General features: G+C 35.7%; 1 protein-coding gene across 1 annotated transcript in view; it reads right to left on the bottom strand.

Annotated features, from left to right (window-relative positions):
* Positions 1-25,581, bottom strand: part of LOC113995955 (contactin-associated protein-like 4) — a 208,956-nt gene that overhangs the window by 40,158 nt on the left and 143,217 nt on the right. The window contains exons 7-12 of the mRNA XM_027736529.2: positions 24,790-24,933; positions 22,661-22,922; positions 17,536-17,685; positions 12,131-12,302; positions 4,533-4,639; positions 1,813-1,932 (exon numbers count right to left, since the gene is read on the bottom strand). Of these exons, the coding sequence (XP_027592330.2) occupies positions 1,813-1,932; positions 4,533-4,639; positions 12,131-12,302; positions 17,536-17,685; positions 22,661-22,922; positions 24,790-24,933 (955 nt within the window). The remainder of the gene's footprint in view (positions 1-1,812; positions 1,933-4,532; positions 4,640-12,130; positions 12,303-17,535; positions 17,686-22,660; positions 22,923-24,789; positions 24,934-25,581) is intronic.

The raw sequence follows: 25,581 nt of genomic DNA, 5'->3' as shown, positions 1-25,581 counted from the left end.
TAGTGTCAAAAACAGATGTCTAGAAATGCAGCAGATTTAGATTTTGGTTTTTTTCGGATGCAGGTTTTTGTTTTCTGTTTTTTGGTTTTTTTTCCTGTTTGTTTTTTGTACACGTACACAGACAATAAATATATAGCTAAACACCAAATTACACTGAACATAAAAATAAAGACAAGCAGGTCAGTTGTTAGACTCGTTGTCACACCCCCAAATACACAAAGGAAAAGGAAAAACTGTGCACTGCAAAGTTTGGTCATCTTAGTTGGCAGTGTGGACTGTGGGCTTTTCACTCTGAAAACGATCCCCAAGAATAAAACCAGGGAATGGCACCTCCCTCCCAGCTGCCTGAAAATAGAGCCCCATGAATGTCAAAGACGAAATGTGGGCATCTGCCTTCCCTGCCTCTGGTGGGAAAAAGGGAATACCAGTCATGAGGAAACTGGGAACAAAACAAATATAGAAGATTCATCCTGTCAGGATGCATCTTGAGCTGAAGAACTGATCAATGATGTTTGCTTAATGTGGTGAATAAGGAGTGACTGAGGAAAACAGCAACAGCTGTTCACGGACACACAAGGATAAATCAGACACTACACTGTACCTTGGAGAGTTATACCCACTTGAAAAAATTGTCATTTTTCTGCCATGATTTCTTTGGGCTCTTTTAGTCTCATAGGACACTAGGATATTTCTTTTTAAGAGCCTGTGCCAATCTGAAGTGTGCTCACTGTAAGCTAGCACAGTTCACTTTAGAAGTCAGACTAGTTAAGTTGCACAGACCGACTGAAATTATAAGCATTTTATTATTCCAACATAACTAATATGTATTCTTTACATCACAGTGAAAATCAACAAATGCCACTATCAGACACCTTCTCACGAAATAGATGTGACCATAAATTTTTCAACATTAAAAGCTTGTGGAAAGGTTTCTAAGTCAAGTTCTCAACACTTAGGGCATACCTAAATCAATACAAACCTAACCTATTCATGTAGTCTTTTAAACACCTGTAGCTGTGTAAAAATGTATTTTTGTCACAAAAACCCATAAAGCGTTTCCATCATTTTTTCTGGAAAGCAATTTGAATAAACAGGGGCTAAGTAAAAAGAAAAGGAAATAATACAAATCATGCAATAATAAATTTCAAATGTAAGATTTGTTGAAAGGACATATATCAATACACCATATACCATACAGAGATCAAGTCATTTGTTAAACAGCAGACTGACAAACAGCTCTGTTACCTGGAACTTCTAATTATATAAGTGATCAGATTCAAAGAACTGGTGGCAGAGGAAGAAACAGGGTGCCTGAAAGTGAGGCTGCAAAAGTCCCACTGGTTGCATTTGTATTCTCCAAAAGCTCTCCTTGCAGTTTGAAAAATGAAATTTAACACCTATATCCCTCACAATAAAGGGTAGGTCTGAATTACAATTTTTCAGAAGGCTACCAGAGGCAAAAAAAATCAGCAAATTTCTCATAAAACACAACTTATTTCTCATTTCCTTAAGTGTCCTCAAGAGGCTTCAACAAAGCTGCTCCCCAGAAATGAACTGGTATGACACTGTTTTCATATGGAACACGTCCCATTTATGGAAAGCACAATAGCAATACTGTGTTAACTTCACAGCCTGAATCCTGTTATTATTCTAATTTCTCTGCCTAATTCTTTGTCCGATATCCTGAGCTGAGGAGTCACCTTTGTTTTGTTGTGCATGTTTACATTAAACTCAGGAGCTGCAGAGGTTCCTCACTGGACAACTCATGTTTCAGTCTAACGAGCTGCAAGTTAAGGAAGTTTATCACCTCACCTGTCATATTACAGTAGACAAGAAATGGTCCCAAGGGGCCACTTCCATCTGAATCGATACTGTAAAAGCCTGAAGTGTTCCCTCTGTGCTTATAGGCTTCACACGATTGCTCGTAGATGGCTGGAAAAGAGAGCACATTCCATCACAAATGCTAGGGCATAATTTGGCATTTTATTCAGGGAATTTAAAAAAAAACCCAACAAAACAAACACAAAAAAACCTCCCACAACTGAGGTTGGGAAAAGAATTTGGGTTTGCGTGTTCACCGCCAAAGAATGAAGACGAAATCGTGCCACCAAAACTGTGGTTTCATTACAAATTTTTAAGCACATTTGGTTTTATCCTGGAGATCATGAGAGTAATTTTTAAGCATTTTCTTCACTATTTCAAGCTAAAAACTTCAGGGAGGAAAACATGAAATGTGGGTGAGTAAATGACTGTAAAAATGCTGAAAAGTGGTAGAATGCCAGTGGTATTACTTAGACCCTGGTAATAAGATTTTGAGGAAACAATCATCAACTACCTCCACCAAATCAGATTTTTGTTGCTGTTGTTGTTGCATACAGCAGAAGGTAAGCATTTTTTTGGCTTTCACACATCTTATTTTCTTCCTTTTCTAAAAGAAAAGGTAAGTGACTTGTCAGAGACTTCAGTAAAAGAACAAAATAAGCAACGACAAAAAGACAGCTCCTTGGTCCCTTGTCATGTATACTTTATATCACTCAAAGCCTAAAAGAAAAGTCTGTGGTGACTTCTTTATGATCAAATATCTGAGGAAAAAAAAAGACACACAAGTCTACCTCTGTAACTGTATCTCAGGCACAACTGATCATAACCCCACAGTTAGACCACATTAGCTTAAATTCTCCCTTAGCCACTGTATTTCTATTGAACAGTCATAATGTTCTGGACTTTCTTTCCAAAATTAAACTGTGTGGTCTGTTAGTTATTATCGAGACTTGAAAAAATTCTGCCAAAAACAATGAGCCATTAGGTTAATAACAAAAAGTAGTTATGAGCTCTGTACAAATAAAACCAAGCTGAGAGTGATTATTAAGTCTAGAAGATTTTGATTTATATAAATTCAGGTTTTTTCAATAATTTTTTAAATAAGATATAAAGTATTAGTGTAGTAATCCAAAAGGTGTGCTGGTATTTTTTTTTTAAAAACTCTAGATTTTGAAGAGTGTGATCTCTCTATTCTTTTTTTTGCCTGTTGGTTACAGACATTATATGGCAACATCGATGAAAAAGACAATTCACTCAGATTGCTGACTCTGAAATATTCAGAGTGCACAATTTATGCAATTTTCAAATGGAATTTTGTGGTTCCTCACAGTAAATAGTCTCAGTTAAATTTAGACACGACAAAGGAAGTTCAAATGTTCATTAATTTACTTTTGACAATTAAAAAGAGTTAGATAACTCATCAGATCATTTGATTTCTCACTGAGTCCTAATCATCAGGAAACCACAGCCTCCATCTGTCCTCATAGGCATCATCAGTTGATTCAATTTATGACTTTTCAAATAGTAATCTATCAAATCACCTTCATCTTTACCTTGGACTTAAATGTTTAATGTTATACACTGTGGGTGTTCAAAAGCAGGTGTACTATTGGCACCCTAAGTTACACAGTTTTTCTTAATGCTATTATTTATGCCTCTGTGTTCTTCACAACTAAGCTATTAAGATTTAACAGCTAATAGTCTTCTAAAAGCAGTGATTTCTCAAAAAATCCTGTGTGTGTAGACACATGTCATTTTTGTAAATGTTGCCACAAAGGACTGTAAACATTTTATAGGGACCACTTATAAGGAGAGAATTATTTATCTGATCATTAAGACAGTCTTCGAATTTTTTTTAAAATTACCAGTGAATTTTCATAGGATTTTCTAATTATTAGAAGTACAAAAAAGTACTTATTTTATTGTTTTCCCAGAACATGCTGAAAGCAGTAGAAATGTATAGTAACTCCTGTGAAAATAGATGTTACTTTCAATTAGTTTTTTAATTATTTATTTTGTTTTCTCCTAATCTACTTCCTGACTTAGCAACCTACATAAACACGTAGTCCCACTGTTCCCGAAAAAAAAAAGAATATTAATTGTTGTGATGAATAAAAATTATTTTTTACACACATTTCTAAATTATTTGGTGATTCAGAACATGGATGGGAGAGGATATTACTGACCATCTCATGTAAAATACGAAAAATGTGAAAGAAAAACAAAGAGTTAAACTTCCAGTGAATTTTTGTTGCTACATATTTTGAATTCCCAAGGCATTTCCTTGTACCAAATTGTGAGTTTTTACCAGGACCAAAAATACTTTATGAATGATCAATACAAATGGTTTTTGATGGGTTTTTTTGCTTTGTTTTGTTTTGTGGGGTTTTTTTGTTTGTTTTTTTTGGGTTTTTTGTTTGTGTTTTTTTTTGTTTGTTTGTTTTCTGTTTGTTTTTTGTTGGGTTTTTTTGGTTTTGGTTTTTTTTGTTTGGGTTTTTTTGTTTGGTTTTTGTTGTTTTGTTTTGTTTTTTTGTGGTTTTTTGTTTGTTTGTTTTTCTTTTGTGGTTTTTGTTTGGTTTTAGGGTTTTTTGGTGGGTTTTTTCTGGTGCTTTTTTAGGTTTTGTTTGTTTGTTTGTCTGTTTGTTTGTTTTGTGGTAAAGAAATTAAATCAAAAATAAAAGCATAGAAAACAGAAAACATCTTAGACTCACGATAGTGACAAGTAGCTCCCTCGTAACCAGTGTTGGCACAGTTGCAGTGGAAGCTGTTCCAGGACTGTGAGCACTTCCCACCATGTTCACAGTAATTAGGCAAACACCTTAAGTGAAAAACAAAGAGCATTTCCACTCTTTAATTTTCCGCTCATTTACACGTCACTTGTACTTATCAAGAAATGCAAAATCCTGGAAAAGAAGTGCAATAGCAAGAAGGAAGCCTTCAAGCTCACCAAGAAACACGTCAACACAAGCACAAGAAAATTACGAGGATTTCTTCCCTGGTATTCCTACTCATTGCTGCCCGTGTCGCCCACACAGAAGCAGCTCTGCAGCGTTTAACATCCTGCTTTGCAGACGCTGCTGAGCTCTTTGGGCTGGAAGTCAGCTTAAAGAAGACAGAAGTTCTCCATCAACCTGCACCTCAGCAAGTCCCTCATCATCCCCACATCACCATTGGCAATCAGAGCTCAAATCAGTCCAGCAGTTTAATTCCCTAGGCAGCCTCATCTCCTCGGATGGTGAGATTGACGGGGAGACAGACAACAGGTTAGCAAAGGCATACAGTGCCTTCAGAAAGCTTCATAAAAGAGTTTGGTGAAATAAACACCTGAAGAAAAGCACCAAGATCAGTGTTTACAGAGCCACAGTGCTGTCTACTCTCTCATATGGATCTGAATCATGGGTCATCCACCGCCACCACCTGCGACTCCTGGAACGCTTCCATCAACGCTGCCTCCGAACAATCCTGAACATCCCCTGGTCAGATGATGTGACCAATCCATCTGTTCTAGAACAGGCAGCAGTCACAGGTATTGAGGCCATGTTGCTGAGAACACAGCTGGGCTGGGCAGGGCACGTCTCCAGGATGAAGGACCAACCACCCCCTCCCTAAGATCTTGCTTTATGGTGAACTTGCCACCGGCTGCTGCAAGAGAGGAGCCCCAAAGAGGAGATACAAGGACTGCCTGAAACAACATCTCAGCCTTGGCCATATTGATCAACAGAACTGGTCTACTCTGGCCTCCAATTGGGAGCTCTGGAGACACCCCATCTCTAACGCTGCTGATGCCTTTGAGAAGGCAGCAGGATCACCCTTGAGGAGAAAAGACAACGCAGAAAGAATCGTGTCTTGCAGAATTTCCCACCTAAGGAGTCTTTCTGCTGTGCCTTTTGCAACCGGACGTGTCTGTCTCGTATTGGCCTTTTTAGCCACCAGTGTGTTTGTAACAAACGTGGGCAGAGCCCTTCCCAAATCTTCCTTCACGGAGCCCGGCCATGATTCCTATTGCTTATAACAAATATCCTAATTATGCAAAAAAAGGCTGTGAAATGGAACAGAAATAAAGTGTAAGCTGCAGATTTGTTACTTATTACCCATTCAACTGTTTGCAATTCAATAGAGGCTGATAAACTAATGAAAGGTTCTTGCCAGTTGATATTTCACTGGCAAGTTTTGCTACGGAAAGGATTTCTTCACAAGGTGTGTCACAACAAAGAAGCATCACAGTAGATTTCTTTCTGCTCTTGTAAAAATAATAGAAAATTAAAAATAAAAAAAGAAAAATCACCTGAAAAATAAACCTGACCACTTCTAGAAAGAGTTCAGTTTGTTGATTCCAACACAACAAGTAAACTACCAGTAAAGCCATTCTGGTGATATGATAAGAAACATGAAGAATTTTGGTAACTTGGTCTTAGGTTTGCAGTGGTTGACTGAAAAAATAATTTTAACAATCACTGCTTAATGTTTTACAGCACTGTACTAAATTATAACATAGTCATGAGGTATAAAAAGAAAAATTACTCTTTTTCTTATAAATACAACAGAAAATACATAGAAACAGATTGACACACTTTAACTAAATATTAACTAGCTTAGAAATTAACACTTTAGAAATTAGTTAACATTCTAACTGCACCAAGGGTATATGTATGTATATGTATGTATATAGGTATATCTATATCTATATGTATATGCATATGTATATGTATATGTATACATTATATAGCTGAAAAAATATAAAATGGCTTTACTGTTGACATTAGCCACAAAAAAATTTTAAAAAAATAAATAGGACCACTAATATTCCCAGGATCCAAAAATACCTTTTTATTAATGCAAGAAATCTTAGGAGGATATGAAATTAGGACTGCAGAAAGTCCAGCATTTAACATATCTGCCCTATGAATAATTCAGAGCCTGCGTACATTCACTCCTCATGCCACTCATTTTATCTTCCTTTCATGTTTATAAGCAAGGACAAAGAGAGATTTTTTCACAGAAGGGAAGAAAAAAAAAAGAAATAGCAGGCGAAAAACAAGTAAAGTAATAAAGTGATATAGGTCACCTATATTCAAGGAAGTCTATGACATTTTTTGTCAGTGAAAGAGCTGATCTTTTATCTATTCTCTCACAGAGTGTATTCCTAAGACAAGTCAACAGATGACATATGTCTCAATGAGCTCTGTTTTGGAACCTGAAAATAAACTTTAGGCACCAGGCTTACAATAATTTGGATTTTAAATATGTTGTTCAATGGAATTACCTAAATATGCATAGTACTGTTTCTTAATTTAGCTTTCTGTGGGTATAACTAACCATCAGTTATTAAAAATACACATTTGTAGCACAACTGCCACTCAAGATTTTCAGGGTATCCACTGACAGCTACTCTACTTGTGTGCATTTCAGTCATAGAATTTCTTGTCTTATTCCTTTTCGATAAAGACATCATTATCCAAAAATTGTAAGTGATTTACATGGCCTTTACTTCTATTGACTCCCTGTCCCTGTTAATTAATTTTCTTAAGTGTTCACAAGATGAAAAGCTTAGGTGAAATTGGTGATGCTTGAACCAACTTTAATGAAAGTGAAAACAAGGTAAGAGTGTAATTTAAATCTTTTAACATTAAATTTCACATCTTCCCTCTTCCTCAGAATGTCTAATAGAAAGTAGCCATGAGCTGCATCAAAGTTAACGTGTGATGCTGTGGCCCTACCCAAAGCAGGATTTGTAACAGAGCTTTCTCTGAGGAAACTAATCTTCTAACAAAAATATTTCTAATGTTTGAAACAGAATTTCTAATTCTTCATCTGTAAGAGGTAATTTTTGGATTCATCATCATGGCTGCTAAAAGCAGAAAAGCGACAGGTGATTAAACATTTGTCACATATTTCTTGATAATATGCTTTTAAGTGTAAGCCATTTGAAAATGATACTATTTTAAACCAAGGCAACAGGATGTTAATAATCATAAACTAATGTACAGAGGAGAATACTGATCCAGAATATGAATATACTTTTGATAAAGAAGGGAAAAAAATAGGAACTTTGTCTGCCAATTACCAGCTAGCCACATTTTTTGTGCACTATTTCTTTATCATTGTTCCAAACAACGGCTAAAAGATACTTTAAAAGGAGCGAGTAATTGCTGAAATTTTAATTTCTATTATTGCTTTATTCTTCAGTTTAAAAAAAAAAAAAAAAGAAAGAGAGAGAGTAAAAAGTATTTGAGAACTGTCCAGTAACCATCATTTCAGTTTTTGGCTTTTTTTGTGTTTTTTTTTTTTTTAAACATATAAAGCCATTTATTCTGGTTGTTGTACAATTGTATGTTCCTGTGTAGGGCTTGATGTAATTATGACAGGTTCATCTAGTACTCTCTCTTCGGAGGCTAAATGTGCTAACTTTGTAAGGTATTTAAATGACACTGTGTCCTTTAAAGTTATGTTGTCAATGGTTTGTGTATAATTAGCAGTTATAAAACCAGTATATATTGATAAAGGGATGAGAGAAAATATGTTAAGGAAAAATATATGAAAATAATTGCTTGAATGTCCAAGAGGTCTATGAGCATTAGAACAATATAGAAAGATATTATGCAACGAAATGGCTAAATGAAGGGGCATGGGAAGAGTGATGGTTGGAAAAAGTCAAAATAATTTAAGAACAGGACGAAGAACTGGAAAGTTTACGGAATTGAGAAAGCTGAAAATAAGAAAACAGTACAATATTTATTTGTATAAAAAGAAGACAAACTAATATCTCAACAAATAAATGAATGGTTAGCTAACCATATGTCCGTGAGGACTGTAAATCTGATAAAGAATACTCTTCATATGTTACATGTGTATATATGTGATATATATGTGATAAAACATGGATTCAGTAGAGTTATTTTCAGTTTATTTACTGCTGCATATAAAGACAGGTCACTATGCAAAAAGTAAATTTTATTTGCCTTCCTGCCCTTTAAATGGGTAAAACTACTACATTTAGTGGTCCATCATTTCTACTACAAAGGCCATCAATAACTCCAGAATTTGGGTCATGCTTCACTATTCAGAACTGGAGATGCAAAGACTCCCATAAAGACTCCAAGACAAAGAAGGGGATTGTTTGTACTCAGCTGTAGGGGAGATATTTACCCTCAGGAGCACAGTGGCAAAAGTGCTGATTAGCTTAAGGCACCCAAAGAATGTATAAATCATTGTAGGAAGAAAATATTTTCTCTCCAATGATATGTGCACAGGATCACACCTGTTAAAAATTGTTTAATACATGTAAGCAGTTTTAATGTTGCCAAAGAAGGACGTGTCATTTCAGCTGGGATTTAAGGTTGGGACGTAGAACTAGTTTGATAAAGAGATACACAAAATTTGTTCCAGATGATGAGCTGCAGATATCAAAAGAAATTAAAGGAATGATGAAATGATTGTGTGAGGAAACTTGGTCCCAGGACCAAGATAGCACAGGACCAGGAAGGCTTTTTAAAAGCACTCTATTTTGAAATAAAATATAATGAGGATAACAAAATTGATAAAAATGTGTGGTTTAAAATTGTATTTTGATAAATTAGGAAGACATATGCTAAGCATGCTGAGAGATGAAAACTAAATCTAGCAGAGCCAGTGCAAAAAAAGTGCAACAGTCAAGATATAAGAAGAGACATAAATTAACATTAGTATATTTTAGAGAAAACAAGACAATAAAAAAAAACTTTCCATAGAAGTTCTTTTTTTTCCCTTTGGTATCACTGATCTTGAGAAAACACATATAATTTTGTTAAAGTTTGAAAGTAACATAAAGTTAAAAGAAAAAAAAAAGGGTCAACACAGTGTCAGAAAGTAATAAAAACACTTTGAAAAGGTTGTGGCTGGGAGGTTTAAGTGTCTTACACAAGTCCTTATTGAAAGAAAAAAACACAGCAACAAAACAGATGGTGGTGGTATTGACATAAATGAACATGGTAACTACCTTCATGTGCTATAAAAGTTCAGCAAAATAAAAACATGAGGAGGGACTATATAAAAAAACTAAGTTCTTTGATTCAGTGCTTAAAAACAATAAAAACAGTAATTAAAAGGGAAGGGTACAGTTCCGAATAAATTGAATTTGCATTGAATTAAGGAGAAGTATTATGACACTTGAGATACTGGAAGTAATGCTGGACTTTTTCTACATATTGAGATTCACAGAGTGGCTTTATACATATTTATACACACTAAAACCCGTATGTACAAAATTACATGTTATGGTCACTCATAGCTGAAAACTGCAATCACTACATATAAAAATAGGTTGAGCCTAAATGAGTAGTTTGCAAGAAAGCTAAAAAAAAAAGTGAATGTATGCTGCATTCCAAATACAAGTCCCTAGCAAGTCATACAGTAAGTTTTGACTGAAGGCAAACTCTGTTTTGACATATGTCTATCACACTTAGTGCCTACTGTAAAGTCAGGATTAGTTCAGTAAGGGATAAAATTAGCACAAGAATCATATCTATATCTATATATAGATATATATAGATATATATAAATATATATATCTATATATATGAAAACTGTGTATGTTTTTAATATGTGAAAGCTGTTGAAATATTAATGAGAATACACATTGCAACACAATCGAAAGGATCACATTGTAGGTAAAACTTTTATTCTCTTTTTTGGTGGTTTCTCTCCTTAAACTTTTATGAACAATTAGGTAAAGAACTAGTTGGTTTTCTTTTTTGTCTTTGATCTACAAGGAGCTGTGACTGCCTCCAAAATAACAATCACGATAGCTGTACACTGTGTTATCTCTATGAATTGAAAGCAGGTCACAGAAACAGGTCTGTGTAGCCATAGGTTGGCTATGGTTTTGAAGAAGATATCTGCCTATCGTGTTTTTCCCAAAGAAAGTAATTTTTGAAAGTCTTATAATTCAAAGGCCATACTTTGCTAGATCAAGAGGCACTTTATGAGGACTAGAAATACAGAAAGTGAGGGAGAAGTGTTTACAAGCACATCATTCCCCTGCCTGTTGTGTCGTTTCAGTACGGCCTTACAAGAAAACCACGTTTGGATTAAAGCAGACTTTGCAGAGATGACTGTGACTGCAGTCTCTGGAGTCTATAGAAGAAAAGTTCAGCTGCTGCCTGTTCATGTGGCTGCTCCTTCTCTTCTCAGCAGCCTCTGTTGTTCTGCAACACCCCCTCTGCCTTCTCTACACTGAGCTCCAGCAATGTCTTTCTATCAAACATTTCCACTTCCAGGAAGGTATATAAGTCTTTCCTCCCTGTGGAGGGAGACACTTCAACTAGTTACTCTGTCAGACGCTAATTGTGAAACAGGAGCCAGGCCTAAAAGAGTTAACTGAGATATCTTGGCCTGCTAACAAACCCCAATTTTGTTGCTGGAAGAACATTTTAGGAGCACTGGTTCATATCATGTTCTGCTCTGATCACTGGACCAAAGGCCTTATTGTAGAAAGAATAGGAGTAGTACACACACAGTAATAAATTAGGGAAACTAGACCTTTGAATAAGATCTAGAAGGCCCAGAGCCAGGATTTTGCAAGCTTGAAGAATTCAGGTCACCTCATTGAAGAGGTCAAATTGAGGAAGACGTCCATGGTGACCACCAGAGGGATGAAGGCTTGAGGAGAAGACCCCACAGTAGAAGACTGGGCATGTCTGGAAAGACTCTGCCCAGAGACCAGCCTGCTTATTAATATGTATAATAAATGATGTAACCATGGATCTAAAGTGTATAAAATCGCTTGCTTTTGCACTTGCAAGTTGAGCAAGTTTGTCCAGCATGAGCTGGCTTGCTCCCAACGTTGAATAAACAAATACCTTGCTGCTTAAAGATAAAAACATGTCTCTGAGTAGTCTTTTGGGTGGATTCAATTGCAATTTATGAGATTAGTTCTGACTGTAGTCTAAAAGGAGATTGCTCACTCACTGTGATGGATACTATCTATTGAGTTTCTGATGGACAGAATATAGGAAACAGCAATAACTTGTAAAAACATAGCATTTAAAAGGGTGGGTGGGACTCATGTCACAGGAGAGGATTTGTGTCTGCAGCTTTACTTGAAAAGAAAGATATTTAAAATTTGTCAGAAACAAAAAATAATTTTAAACAAAGTTGGTTTAATTTTATTTGTGGCACACAGAAGTCTATTTGCTGTGCTATGTATTCTGCATTTATTCTTACAAAAGAAGCACCATGCTATTTTGTAACTGTACTGTTCTTTGTCATCAAACCAGTATAACAAAGAGAACATTGAAATAAATAAATAAATGAGTAAACACTGTGTTCTTACCTATCCGTAATGCCACACAAATCTATCTGAAGATCACTGAAATTGCCAAAACCATTCTGCTGAACTGAGATCATATCCACTGCTTTGTTACCAATGGAAATGAGCCTCATGCATCCTTGGAAACCACCAAGTGAGGTATTACATTCAGAAACATTTCCACTTCTAGGACAGCCTGAAAGAAGAATAGAAACTGGAGTTGAAAAGAAGTACTTTGTTGAAAAAATTACATATTACAAAAGTAGACTGAACTTTCATAATCTCCACATGTTTTAAACTTCATGGGTAGAAGACTTTTGCCTTCTGATTATGCATGATTGTGTGACTATAATGAAATACTTCTCAGCAGTCTCACTGGTTTTAAAGTATATGCAAAAACATCACTAAAATTTTTGGTAAAGGATAACCTAAGCAACAGTTCCAAGGCAATGAATGGAATCAGGTATGAACAGACTGATTGGGAGATTTTAGTCACAAAATTAGATTAGATTACAAGGTCACATGGCTTGACCAAGTTTTAAGTCACAATTGAAATCAAGACAAAAATTATTTACTAAGTACAGCCATTTTATTTTATCAACTGTCAAGAAGATTTTGTAAAGTACTGAAGAGAATTTCTCAGTGCGGATCATCAATGACTCAACCAGGAGAGATGCTCCACTGGACTTTGCAACTCATGAACACGTTAAAAATGGTTGAAAATGTGAAGGTCAAGGGCAGTCTTGGTTACAGCAAACATGAGGCTTTGGAGTTTATGAACCACAAAGAGGTGAGCAAGAAAAAAAAACAACCAAGAAAACAGAATTACAACCCTGAATTTCAGAAGAGCCAAAGTTGTTCTGTTCAGGACCTTGTTTAGAAGGATACCATTAGAAATTCCCTTGGAGAGCAAGGGGGTTGAATAGCTTTCAACAGAAAGCCCTTTAGAGCATAAGGAAAGTCCATAGTGATATCAAAATTGTTTAGTAAGTGTGGCATAAGGCCTGCAAACATAATCATGGAGCTCCTGAGTGAGTGCAAACATAAGAAGAAAGTACACAAAATGTGGTAGCAGGGACGTGCAACGTGGAGGGGAATACAAAGACATTCCCTGCATATCTGGGAGTGTAGTTAGGAAACCAGGTGGAGTTAAGACTTATCAAAGAAGTTGAAGTGCAACAAAAAGGTTTCTGTAGGTGCAACAGTAGCAAAAGGAAGGTTAAAGAGATTCTGGATGCACTAATCCATGGGGCAGGAGACCTAGGGACAAGTCTTGTGAAGAACTCTTTCCTCCAAGGCTTTTTTCTTCACTAATGAAACTAATCCTTAGGCTTCCCGTGTCCTAGAATGGTATGAAAAAGGAATGCAGTGCCCACAATAAAGGAAGAATGAGCCCAGGATGCTTCTGAGGGTACTGCAGGAGCTGGTCGATGCCATTTCAACAATTGCCATTGTCATTGTGAATTTGTTAACATTTTAACCTTCAAAGGTTCCTGGCAATTTGCTGAATGTCCTGGTGATTGGAAAAGGCAGAAGTTACACCCACCGACAAGAAACTAAAGGGCAGTTAGACTCATTGCAGGCCCTACAAATTCACAAAGCCTCTTAGAAGCCATTTCTGAACACGTAAAGGACGAGAAGTTAACTGGTTAACTTTAACTTCAAACACAAATTATGCCTGACCAAGGTATTTGTTTTCTTTGCTGAAGTGACAAGCACTGCAGACAAAGTGAGAGCAGTGAGCATTGCATATCTTGACTTTAGCAAAGACTCTAACAGTTTTGTATAGTGTCCCTATCTCCAGATTCATGGTAGATGGGTGGCAGACAAATGATGAGGCAAAGTCCAGGTGATGAACAGAAGGTTCTTCAGAGGTCAGTAGGTACTCACACTGTTTAATATCTTCATTAATGACCTTGGTGATGAGACAGAGTAAACTTTCAGCAAGCCTGTGACTGATACCAAATTGGGGGCAGGGATCAAATGCTGGCAAGCAGGGCTACAGCCCAGAGGGACCTGGGTAGGCTGGAAAAACAAGGTGACAGGAATGCCATGAAATTCAGCAAGAACAAGATCAAGGTTTTTAATCTGAGATGGAACAAGTCCATGTAACTATCCAAGCTGGAGGATAACTGCTCAGAGACAGGTCTGGGGTCCCAGAGACCACTGAACAGATCATGAGCCAGGAACGTGCCCTTGCATTACAGCAGGCCAATGAAATTCTGGGATGTATTATCAAGAGCACAGCCAGCAAATCCGGGGAAGTGGTCCTTCCCTCTACGTGGCACTTGTGAGACCATACATGGAGTGCTGTAGTTCTGGGCTCCCCAGCACAGGAAAGACATCAGTGTCCTGGAATGAGGCCACTGGAGGGCTCCAAGACAGCTGGGAAGCTGAAGGTACTTACGAGAAGAGGCTGAAAGATCTGGGCCTGCTCAGCCTTAAGAAGATAAAGCCATCTGATAAGATGACACAGAGGAGATGGAGCAAGACCACTTCCAAAAGTGCACAGTGACGGGACAACAGGCAAAGGACAAAATCAAAAGCTGGCAAATTCTGATCAGACATGAGCAACAAGTGTTTTCACTGTGAAGGTGGTCAATATGAGAATGGTTTGCCCAGAGAAGTCTTGCGATTTCCATCCTTGGAGCTGTTCAGAGCCCTGTACCTCTGATCTAATCAGGTTTGTGCAGCACAGAGGGTTAGACTACATAACATCTGAATGTCCAGTTCAACCTTTGAACAGCAGTCTGTAAGTACCTAATATTGTGGTTTATCTATTGCCTTGCTGCCCCCAAAATGCCTTGCTCACTGATTGCCTAATTAAGCACTGTTCACTGTTCACTAATTAAACACTGTTAATAAATCAATAAATTGCTTTGATCCTGACTTGATTTAAACCATATCCATTGAGCAGTTTTTCCCAGTGGCAGCTAAACACTGCACTACTCTTAAAAGAGTTTTATTTTGGACTTCTTCCAAGGGATAGTATGGCTTCTGGAATGATGTGCAAGGGTCATCCTTTGATCTTAGTCAAACAATACTGCCCTCTGGTTCAGAGCTTTGAAGACCTTGCTTCATGATGTTAGGCAGAAGTGAGTTTTAAGACACTTCTTTGTTTCACAGAGCTAATGGGTACTTTTGAAATCCTGTAAAGGCAGTGCAGAGGTTTATGATACAGAAAAACGAAATGACAGTGGAAACTAGTAGATATATTCAAATGAGTGTACAACAACCTAAACAGTATAGATATCTTTTTGAGAACTATAACTTGGAAAATGAACTAAACCCTAAATTTAACATCTCAGTAAATTTACAGTGTGTTTTATTCTGTTGAGGAACCAAACTGTTTAAAGTAATTATAACCTTTCTACAGGAAAATATTCATTATCTAGTTGGTATATTGCTTTAAGAACAACAAATCCAAGGACTTGCAAAAGTCCACATAAGAACACAGTAAGTTTTCAGCACCACAGACAGTTAAACAAATCAATTATAGGTCTAACTATGTGCTTTAAGGCATTCTACAATTGAATGGTAACATAAATTCTTTCATTTATGGTGAAAAATATGATGTGCGTTTAAGAACGAGGAAGTTCCAGTGGAGTTCATATTTATAAAAAAACAAATAAAAAAAGACAGAGAAAGCAGTAAAAAAGTTTATATATCTTTTACAATTAGGTATTTTACAAAATTTTGTCTCAGATATTTTTCTCGGTGTCTTTCTTTTCAAATTTGTCTTCTGGTTCTGTTAGAGAAAAGACAATACCATTAATGTTAATGAAATTGTGTTTCTTTATAATTGTAGACTGGGTATTAAAGATAAGAATAAATCCTTTAATCATGAAATTTACATTATGTGCTTATTGCAATATTAAATAGTCCCATTTTCCCTTATAGTTGCAATGACTTATCATTCCATGAATTAGAGAGGTTGTAGATCCTTGATGATAGCAGGAATAGAAATTTGCTGATATAACATTAAAGTATTTCTATGTTTATTACACATTTTCCTAGTTAAGCATACACGTTTCCTGCATACTTCATATTCATTAAAACAGGTAAACTAATCACCATGTCCCCAGGACATCTCTCCTGGAAGGCTGATACTCATATTTTTAACAACCAGCACACAGAAACGTGGTAAATATTCATATAAACTTAGAAAGAAAGTCAATATTCATTGTCTACATTTTCACAGTATTATGTGCCATAACGTTTTAATAAACAATTTTTGTAAACTCAGAGACCCACTACTGGTATTCCCAAACTTCGTACGATGTGCACAAGCTGCGGATTTCAGCTATAAGGCTGAAATCAGAGAATCTGAGGGGTAGACAGACAGTACTTTCAGTGTTCTTGGAATTACAAAAGACAAATACGAATGTCCTTGTATGACTTAATGGAATAATGGTGCTCTTTGTAACTGCCCACATCCCTCCTGATCTGTTCACCTGTGTCATCAACCCTGCAATGGGGATAATCACCTGATCAGAGATTTGGGAACCAGAAGCAACATAGAAGGCACTATTCAAGGTATCTTTAGTAGAGAACTGTAGATGCCAGATGCAAAAAGTCATGTGGATGTTCATGTAGCAGTTACTGTACTTGGAGTCTGCTTGTGAGCACAGAATTTATTCAAAACCTATTCTTTCAAGGGAAGTGATCTGTGGAAAATGACTTGGTCAATACTCATTTGGTTTGCATACATTCTTCAGCTTTCTCAGAAATTTGAGATTTGTTAATAAATAGTTGGAGCATTAGTCTGGTATTGAATAATGCACTCAGATGCTGTTTATCATTGCTACTATGTAGTCCATTCTCAATAGAATTACATATAACAACCTGCTCAATTCTATCAGTTACAACACATCATTAATGACAAAATGACAAAATGACAAAATGACAAAATGGAGATAGCTAAGTGTCATTTTTTTAGGTACAAATTATATTCTTCAAACATAGAAAAGTTGTGTCACTCTGTTAAAAAAAAAAAAGATAAAAGAGTCTATCATATAAAGAGGATATTTGCACAGGTAAGTAAACATTCACTTAAGGTGAAGACTTGAGGTAATCCCAGCGGAAGATTCTCAAAAAAATTTATTCAACAAAACAGTAAGTCTGCAGCAAGAAAAACCTTTGTGTGTCTTTTTGGTTGCCAGCCAGACTATATTCAATTATCAGAGCATGATGCAAGTTATGATGATCTAAAAAGTGACCAAGGATTTAGGATGGTGATTTATTCTAGCCAACACGGTAAAATTTTAAGCAAACAGAAACTCACAACATCGTAGCAGCATCTGAAAAAACCCCAGACCCTCTGAAAGATAACCAAGCTAGGCAAAGAAGACTTGAGGCAAACAAAACAGTTCTTGTCATTTGATTAGATGTGTGGGATATTGCAAACATAAATAAGCAACATATTTCACCTCCAAAGTAGAAAACATCTCCAGAAAAAATTTGCAGAGGTGTGGAGGCATGAGCAGATGAGGTCACGTCACTGTCCACTGTCACACTGACACGACTCCTTTTGACAGAGAGAGAGACAGAATGCCACTGGCCATCGTTTAATCCAGTACCTGGAAATGAAATTTCAATATAAAATAAATTACGTGTAGACTTCCACTATTTGTTAAACTACCTTAGTGTTACAGTCTTGAAAGGAGGAGGGACTGACAGAGCAATCATAGCCCACATAAAATCTCCAAGTGAAAGCGAATTGAAAAAGAATTAATAAGCACAAGTGTCTTTTGTCAAGACAGAACCTTGCTTCACATTTGACAAATAAAATATAAAAGGACTTCAGTGAATAAGCCTTACTGTAGTAATGCCCCTAATTATCTGTAATACATCCATTTAATGTAATGACTGAGAAAACTATCCTCTCAATCTAAGGAGGTTATCATTAAGACATCATTGTGATGGCTGATACAGTATTTTACACATCATGCATATTTTTACTGCACTGTTACAAAGAATTTCTTCCTATTTTAAAATAAAAAATAGTCATTATGTTAAAACACAGCAAAATAGCAAAATCCTGTAGATGATAAAATCTTCAGTAGCTGTCATGTTAATGTCACTAGACAATTTTTCTTTCAGCTCTCTTTTTTATTGAACATGTACAGGAAAATATTCTGAGAGTTTAGCCTCTAACACGAATTTTCATTACCTCTGGCTGTGTAGGTGTAAGGTACCACAAAGTAATAAACCTGTAGCTCTGATTCTGGAAAGCACTTATGTATACATAATTAAATACATTCTAAACAGGGAAGTGTGTAACCACATTATTATCTTTAACAAGTGCTTTAAGTCAATCACGTTCCTGAGCATTCTTCAGAATAGAGGTACTTCTTTCAGTGAAGAACAAAGAATACAACCTTTGAATTATGCAAAGTCTTTTCTTGACTGCAGAGTGCGTGTGATTTGTGATCTGTGATTTCCCACTTGAAATTTCATGTATTTATATGCTCCTCCCTAGAATGTGTTGTATATGCTGCAGAAACAGTCCATTAGTTAAGAGACTCATTCGAACAGATGGAAAGGAAATAAAAAGAGAAAGATGAGAAGGTTCAAAGAGCTAAATTCCAGCATGACTAGGATCCATAGATTGTTAACTACCACAACCTAAATGCAAGATCATCATACAATCAAGAGATAAACCCTAGAAACACATCAAAATTCAGATGAACTACCACCTAGATAATATCTCTAATACATTTAAGATAATATTAATCCTACACACATTTTCTATAATTTTTTTTCTATCTATCATACTTCCATCAGTGTATTTATTAGGGAACATGTAATAAGAAACATTAAACAATTTGCTTTATCCTCAGCCTCAAGGAGGTACTTCAAGTGAATGATGTTTTCTTCAGTCATATCTCTTCAATACGCTATTTTTCCCTTTAGAATTCAAAGAATCATAGAATCATATAGCATTTGAGGCTGGAAGTGACCTTTAAAAATCATTTAGTCCAATCTCCCTGCTCTTTGTGGGGACTGCTTTACTGGATCAGGTTGCTCAAAATCCCATGCAACACAAACTTGAACATTTACAGGCGTGAAAACGTTATGAACACCCAAATCTAGTTTGTTTCCGTTTAAAATTGTTACCCTCTTGTCCTACCACTACAGATCCCGGGGGGGGGGGGGAAAAGAAAAACAGCAACAAAACCAAACCAAAAAAACTCTGTCTCTGTTCTTATTATAGACCTTCTTTTAAGTACTGATTTTAAGTACTGATTTTAAGTACTGATTAAATTCACATTTACAAATGTGCTTGTGTGGAGCCATGAAGTGGTACAACATCTAAATGGTGAAGGCCAATGGACTATATTCCATCTGAAAATTATATTTTCTGGTGCTCTATCATGAGTTTTAAAAACATTTTACCAGACAGAAGTGAGAAAACATAGCAATTATTTTTTTTTTTTTTAGTACGTAATGAAGTAGTTGCTAAACAAGATATCCATTTATTTTCAGTAGTTCCATAATTTTAAATCTAAATATTAAAAAAAGGTCTATGGGACATCTTGCAGAACAATGGCATAAAAATACAGTGTATAAAATTTATCAGGAGATCAGTGAGAAACAAACAAAAAAAATTAGAGAAAATAATTTATAGATTAGACTGAAGTATAATCTCCAAATGCAATAATATCAATTATTTGATGTTAATTAATTAACATCAATTAATTAAAAGCTACATAGAAATTAAAAGCTGGATAGAAATAGAGGGTCATAGAGGAAACCGTGTAATAAGATCTAATATTTACACATGTTCTAATTCAATTTGGTCTCATCATGCAACACAAATTAACTTTGGGTTGATTCCTTTTTTTTTTAAAATCTACGGTATTTCTTTGTGAATATTTGATGACCAGCTTGCAAAAGAGGCTACAAAGGAAAGATATTAAATAACATCTGTAAAAGAAGGATACAGATTTTATTATATCTTAATTACTTGTGAATTAACACGCCATTCTCCTCGGTTTTATATGGTTGAAAAAATTCTCAAAAAACACAGGATAATGAATTTAAGAACTGTGCACAAGGAAATATGCTCTGGTTTAATTACCAAGTATTACGTTTGTGTGTGTGTGTGTATGTGAAAGTCAAGTCATAGCTCCTTGCCTGTAGGGGAGCAAACCTGTCCAGCCACCCGTAATTTAATTACTCAATCTCCAAATGCAGGCTTGAATTGCTTCAGTGAGTGCTAAAATAAACACTTCAAAAACTCAAGGAAAAGACAAATTCTTTTTCAGAAGAGAATATGATTTTGCACTAGTTTTTTTGCCTTCACAAAGACAACCATAATTCCTCCTGTTAGACTTTACGAACAGTAAGCTTAACCTAGCATGAGAACATCAAATTCTGTTTCAGCATAGAATGTCAAAATTTATTCTGGGATGCTTTAAGCTAATATTTTATGTATTGTGTTGCAGCTTTGAAATTCAATAAATTGCTCTATGTGCAATAGAAGCTGTTAAAAGTGTCAGCACTTCAGCTGATCTCTTAAAATGACAATTCATGGCAATAGTTTCTTTAACATGCATCACCTAATTGAACACCAATTGAAATAGCTCCTAAAAAACCAAATTCATCACTACTAATTAGCTGCCACTGACATTCTTACTGGGGAATTGACATTTTCAAATGGTGAGCCTGGGGAAATCTCTTGTCATTGAAATGGTACTCTTAGTGCATCAGTTATTTTAGATTATAACAAATAGCAGGGCCGATCCTATTATCACCCACAAGAAGAGGATCAAAGCATTTATGGAAATTTCAACATTATCTGTGGTCATTACTGTCTTACACTCTTTTTCTGAGTTGAAATAATCAGTGGTTTAAAATTTTACTTTTAATCATTATGCACCTGTACAAATCTAATGAGCTTCAGAGTTATGTTTAACCTTTTTTCCCTTTCTTTCCTCCCCCCCCCCTTATCTCAAGGGAGTCTACATTTTGTGAGAGGAATTGAAGTAAGAAATCAATCTAAAAGAAACAGGGTCATGGAACTAAGATTAAGGGATTCTTACCTTATGTTTGTACTGATGATAACTGGTTTGGAGGTTTCTTACCTGTTTTTTACCTGTGAATTCACTGTGCACATTAGATAACTGGAACTAATTTGGTTTCTTTTCCTCGATAATATTCTGCTTTGTGGATGTGAAATGAGACATACATGCTTGTGTACAGGTCTAAATAAATCTAAGATGGATTAATGTTTTGGATATCATAAATGTTTTTATTTCCTGCATCCAAATTCACCTTTTCTTCTCTGATATATTCCTCCAGCTAGTGGACTCTGGTCATCTTCATCCATACAGAAGCTACTCTAATCCCAGACTAAAATTTCTTAATCTTCATATATCCTTTGTAATCTCATTTATCCACCTAATTTCTATTGTACCGGTTTTCCTGCCTGAGAACTCATTCTGAAATGATCATTTTATCCATCTACAAGCAAAGGGTGAAATTCAATTTGTTTGCATAAAGGATGAGAAACTCTCAGAGGGCTCATGGAATGTCAGGGAATCATGTACCACTGATGAAGTGCTGATAGGTGAAGCTATTAATATTGGCATATGGTGATGTCACTGATCCTCAACATCTTTTAAAAAGTACTGAAAAATAGAGATGATGTCAGCTCTGTCCTGCTCTCATATGTCACAAAATAAACTACAAAAGTGACCCTTTAGCTCTGAGGTTTCAGTTTCCTCGAGTTCTCCTTTTTTTTTTTAATTTTTTTTTTTTTTAGACTCAAACTTGCCCTAGCTTTCTCAGACACAATTTAGTATTGCACATGCACTGTCTCTGTTTAACAGACATCTCTGCAACTGAGAACTTTATAAAATAAAAGACATAATATTTATAGTGATGTGTACCTTTGTAGAAAAAATAGTTACTTGATACCTTGTGAAGGCACTGACAAATGGTGCAAAACATCTTAATGTCTTAGCTTGACAGAATAAGTGATTAAATTGCTTACACTTTGCAACTGATGAAGCTGCTTAATTTTCCCAGATTATACACATGAGCTGTACATACAATATGCAGGTTAAGCTGAGAACTCAATTTTTCATTCAACATTATTGCAAGTAATTTCTATTCATTCATGGGGAAAAGAAGAATAAATATGTTTGTGAGAAAAGAAAGCATTTAGAAATAACCGGGTTTACAATTCACGCAAGTGAAGCATAGTTGCACACACACTAACCACAAAAACAAGTCAAGAATGTAGGTACTAATTCAAATGACTTGTACATACAATATGCAGGTTAAGCTGAGAACTCAATTTTTCATTCAACATTATCGCAAGTGATTTCTACTCGTTCATGGGGAAAAGAAGAATAAATATGTTTGAGAGAAAAGAAAGCATTTAGAAAGAACTGGGTTTACAATTCACACAAGTGAAGCATAGTTGCACACATACTAACCACAAAAACAAGTCAAGAATGTAGGTACTAATTCAAATGACTTTCCATTAAGCTATTTTTTTATGCTTTGGAGCCTCGGATTTTTTTTTTGTTTCATTTCTGTTACCTGCAGCGATGTCACTCAGCACTCTTCCTGGTTTATGAAGACTGATTTTAACTTTCCCATCACTCAGGTATAAGAGGAAACCACCTGAAGACCGGTGCAGTTTGCTGGATAACAGAAGTCCCTCCTTGTTCCAAGTGCGAAACTGGAAGCTGGCAAACACCTCGTCTTGCCCTGACGTGCCTGACAGTGCCAGGTAACTGCTGGAGCTCAGGAATGTAACAGGAACCACCTGTGGCTCTAAACATGAGAAAGACACGTTGCCCTAGGAAGAAATGAAACATTGGGAAGAGCTGTGAGAATTTTTCTGCGGAAACTGCAAAGTTTCAAAACATGGTGAATACAATGTTTGAATGCATTAGTCTAAAAATCAAATATGAACATCATCACTTTGGGCAAAGTTTATGTAGCTGTTTGACCAGAAAATAGATTTATCTGCCTTTATTTATTCCTAACTCACATGGTTGATTTAATGGTACTTCAGGAGTTAGACAGAACTGCCTTGTTTCTAGTTTGGCTCAGCCTCAGAAAGCATCTGGGACTTGACAAATCTCTGGATGTCAGAAAAAATGCCACTTATAAAATGCCGCTTACACATAAGTATGTAAACACTTACAGGGGTCTAAATGCCTGTATGCAGAGAAAAACATTGAACTTGGCACTGATTGTTTAAATTTAAGAAAAAAACCCATTGTGCCAAGACCAAGACGCAGGTTTTTCCAAATTAATGTAATTGGAGATGTACAATAACTCCAATATTTGTTTCCACAAACCGAAAAATTCCACCTACAAACTCTTGCTACTTACAAATGTGAAACACATACTTCATAAATCAGGAGCAAACAGCCCCATGTGGACTAGATCATGAGCTGGGTTTAGGCACCTAGCTTTTATTTTGTACTCCTTCTGAAAGGAGCGCAAAAGTTTACCTTTCTTAGGTAAACTTGTGATTGAGTTCTTTGAGATTAACTTGTCCAGAATGATGTAGATAAGAAATCTGGAACAGAAATAATGCAGTTTTTGCATCTGGTGTCAATACTTTATGATGCTTGATAATAATACAAAATGAACTTTGATCTAATGACTCTCTGGCGTCATTTGACCTATAACTCATTTGTTCTGTTCAAATGGTTACTAAAGATTAATGTCTTTGGAATTTAAAACACACTTGACTTCTATTCAACACAAAGAGGGTTTAAACTTTTGATCATACATAAAATTTTAACCGCTTAGTAAAGTTTTAAAATCAATTTTAAAAAAATACTCACTAATCCCTGGCATGGCAAGATATTAGAGATTATCTATTTTCATTTTCCTCAAGGAAAATATACAAATAAGTAAAAGCTGTGTCTTATGAACTCATCTGTGAGAAATGAATTGTCAGATGAACTGACCTCTAGCGACAAAGCAGTCATCAGACTAATAAACTTTGTTAAACACTAAAAACTTGCCTTTTGCAGATTCCACAAGCAAAATCTCTATTTGTCAAGGCTTCTGTGGTAACATTGGTACTTTCGGGAATATTTACATTATAAAACATCTCCTAAACAATTTTGAAAATAGCACAATTCAAAACATTCAAGTTTCACATGAGAAGAGATCCCTGTCATTGATTTTCTCTAGGATAGAGAACCAGATTTGATTATTCATATTCTGAATTGAAATGCAAGCCAAAATACAATTAATTGCTCTTGAAAGCAATTAATATTTTGTTAATTGTTTTGAGCTGATTTCTGTAATATCTCTGCATTTCCTGCTGCTAGATAAATAAATATTGCACTTAGAGACGACCCTTGTGCTACTGGGAAAGAAAAAACAAACCACCAAATCAAAACCAACAACAAAGGATTTAGTAAAATTTCTAGGAAACCTTTTGTAACACAGAGAGAATTTGGTTTGGTGTTGGAACAGCTTCTGTAACAGATTTTGATAATGTAACTCTTGTCTGTGTCTCAATAAATACATTAAACCCACCAACGAAAAATAACCCAACTAGCTGATTACTTGATTTTTCTTCCATTACATAAAGTAGATTTCTCCAGATATGTGAGTTAACAGATTAGATATGAAAGTGGCTGTGGTCTTTTTCTCTATTTTGCTTACTTATTCTTTCTTGACTCTGAATATCTTACCACAAAGTAGATCTGAGGTTTATGCCTCCTGGCCAGGTCAATAATGTTCACTTCATTATAATAAATATTTTCAAAACACCCATGAAAGTTCCTGCGTGATAATGTCCCTGATTTTCCAGGCACTGGGATCCCTCCAAAGCTGAGCTTAGAAAGAGAAGAAAAATCAATGATACTATTAAGTAATTTTCTATGGAAAGAAGTTGACTATAACTTAAGAGCAGAAGTCGAAGACTGGCCAATAATGAATCTGCTGCTTCTTGGCTACTTCATTTTATCGCATTTACAGATTAAAAGAAAAAGATAATAAAAAATTAGGCTATATCAAGTCATATGTTCCTACAAAATTATTCTGAAATGTTGGCTTTTTTTTTTTTCTTCTGAGGATGTCTCTTAACAGTGGTTTAGATCAGTTTTCTGGGTCCATTACAGCTGCAAAACCCAGGAGAAGAACAACAAGGCCAAGAATATGCAGACAGTGCAGAACAGTGTGAAAATTATCAACAATTCTTTAGGAAATTTGAGCCTGACTTCTCCACCCTGTGCACATCATAAAACTATCATAATAGGCAACAAGAGTGCATCAAATAAAATTATTCTAGGGCACATTCAAAACAAATGAAAGGAGGTGCTTTTTCCCCTTTCAAAATACCTTGGCAGTTCCTTGGTATGGTGCTGTAGGAATATTTAGTTTCAGAAAGAGACAGGAAGATTTAATAAAAATCCATTGAGAGCTAATAAATTCAAGCATATCCCTCTGTCTAAAGAAGTCCCTGAGGCAGAAGCTGTTAGAAA

Source organism: Pipra filicauda, unplaced genomic scaffold (genome assembly GCF_003945595.2).
Source record: "Pipra filicauda isolate LSUMZ 115617 unplaced genomic scaffold, ASM394559v2 scaffold107_size2268652_pilon, whole genome shotgun sequence".
NCBI lineage: Eukaryota > Metazoa > Chordata > Aves > Passeriformes > Pipridae > Pipra > Pipra filicauda.
Note: the sequence above shows the minus strand (reverse complement) of the source record. Positions and strands in the feature narration are given on the sequence as shown.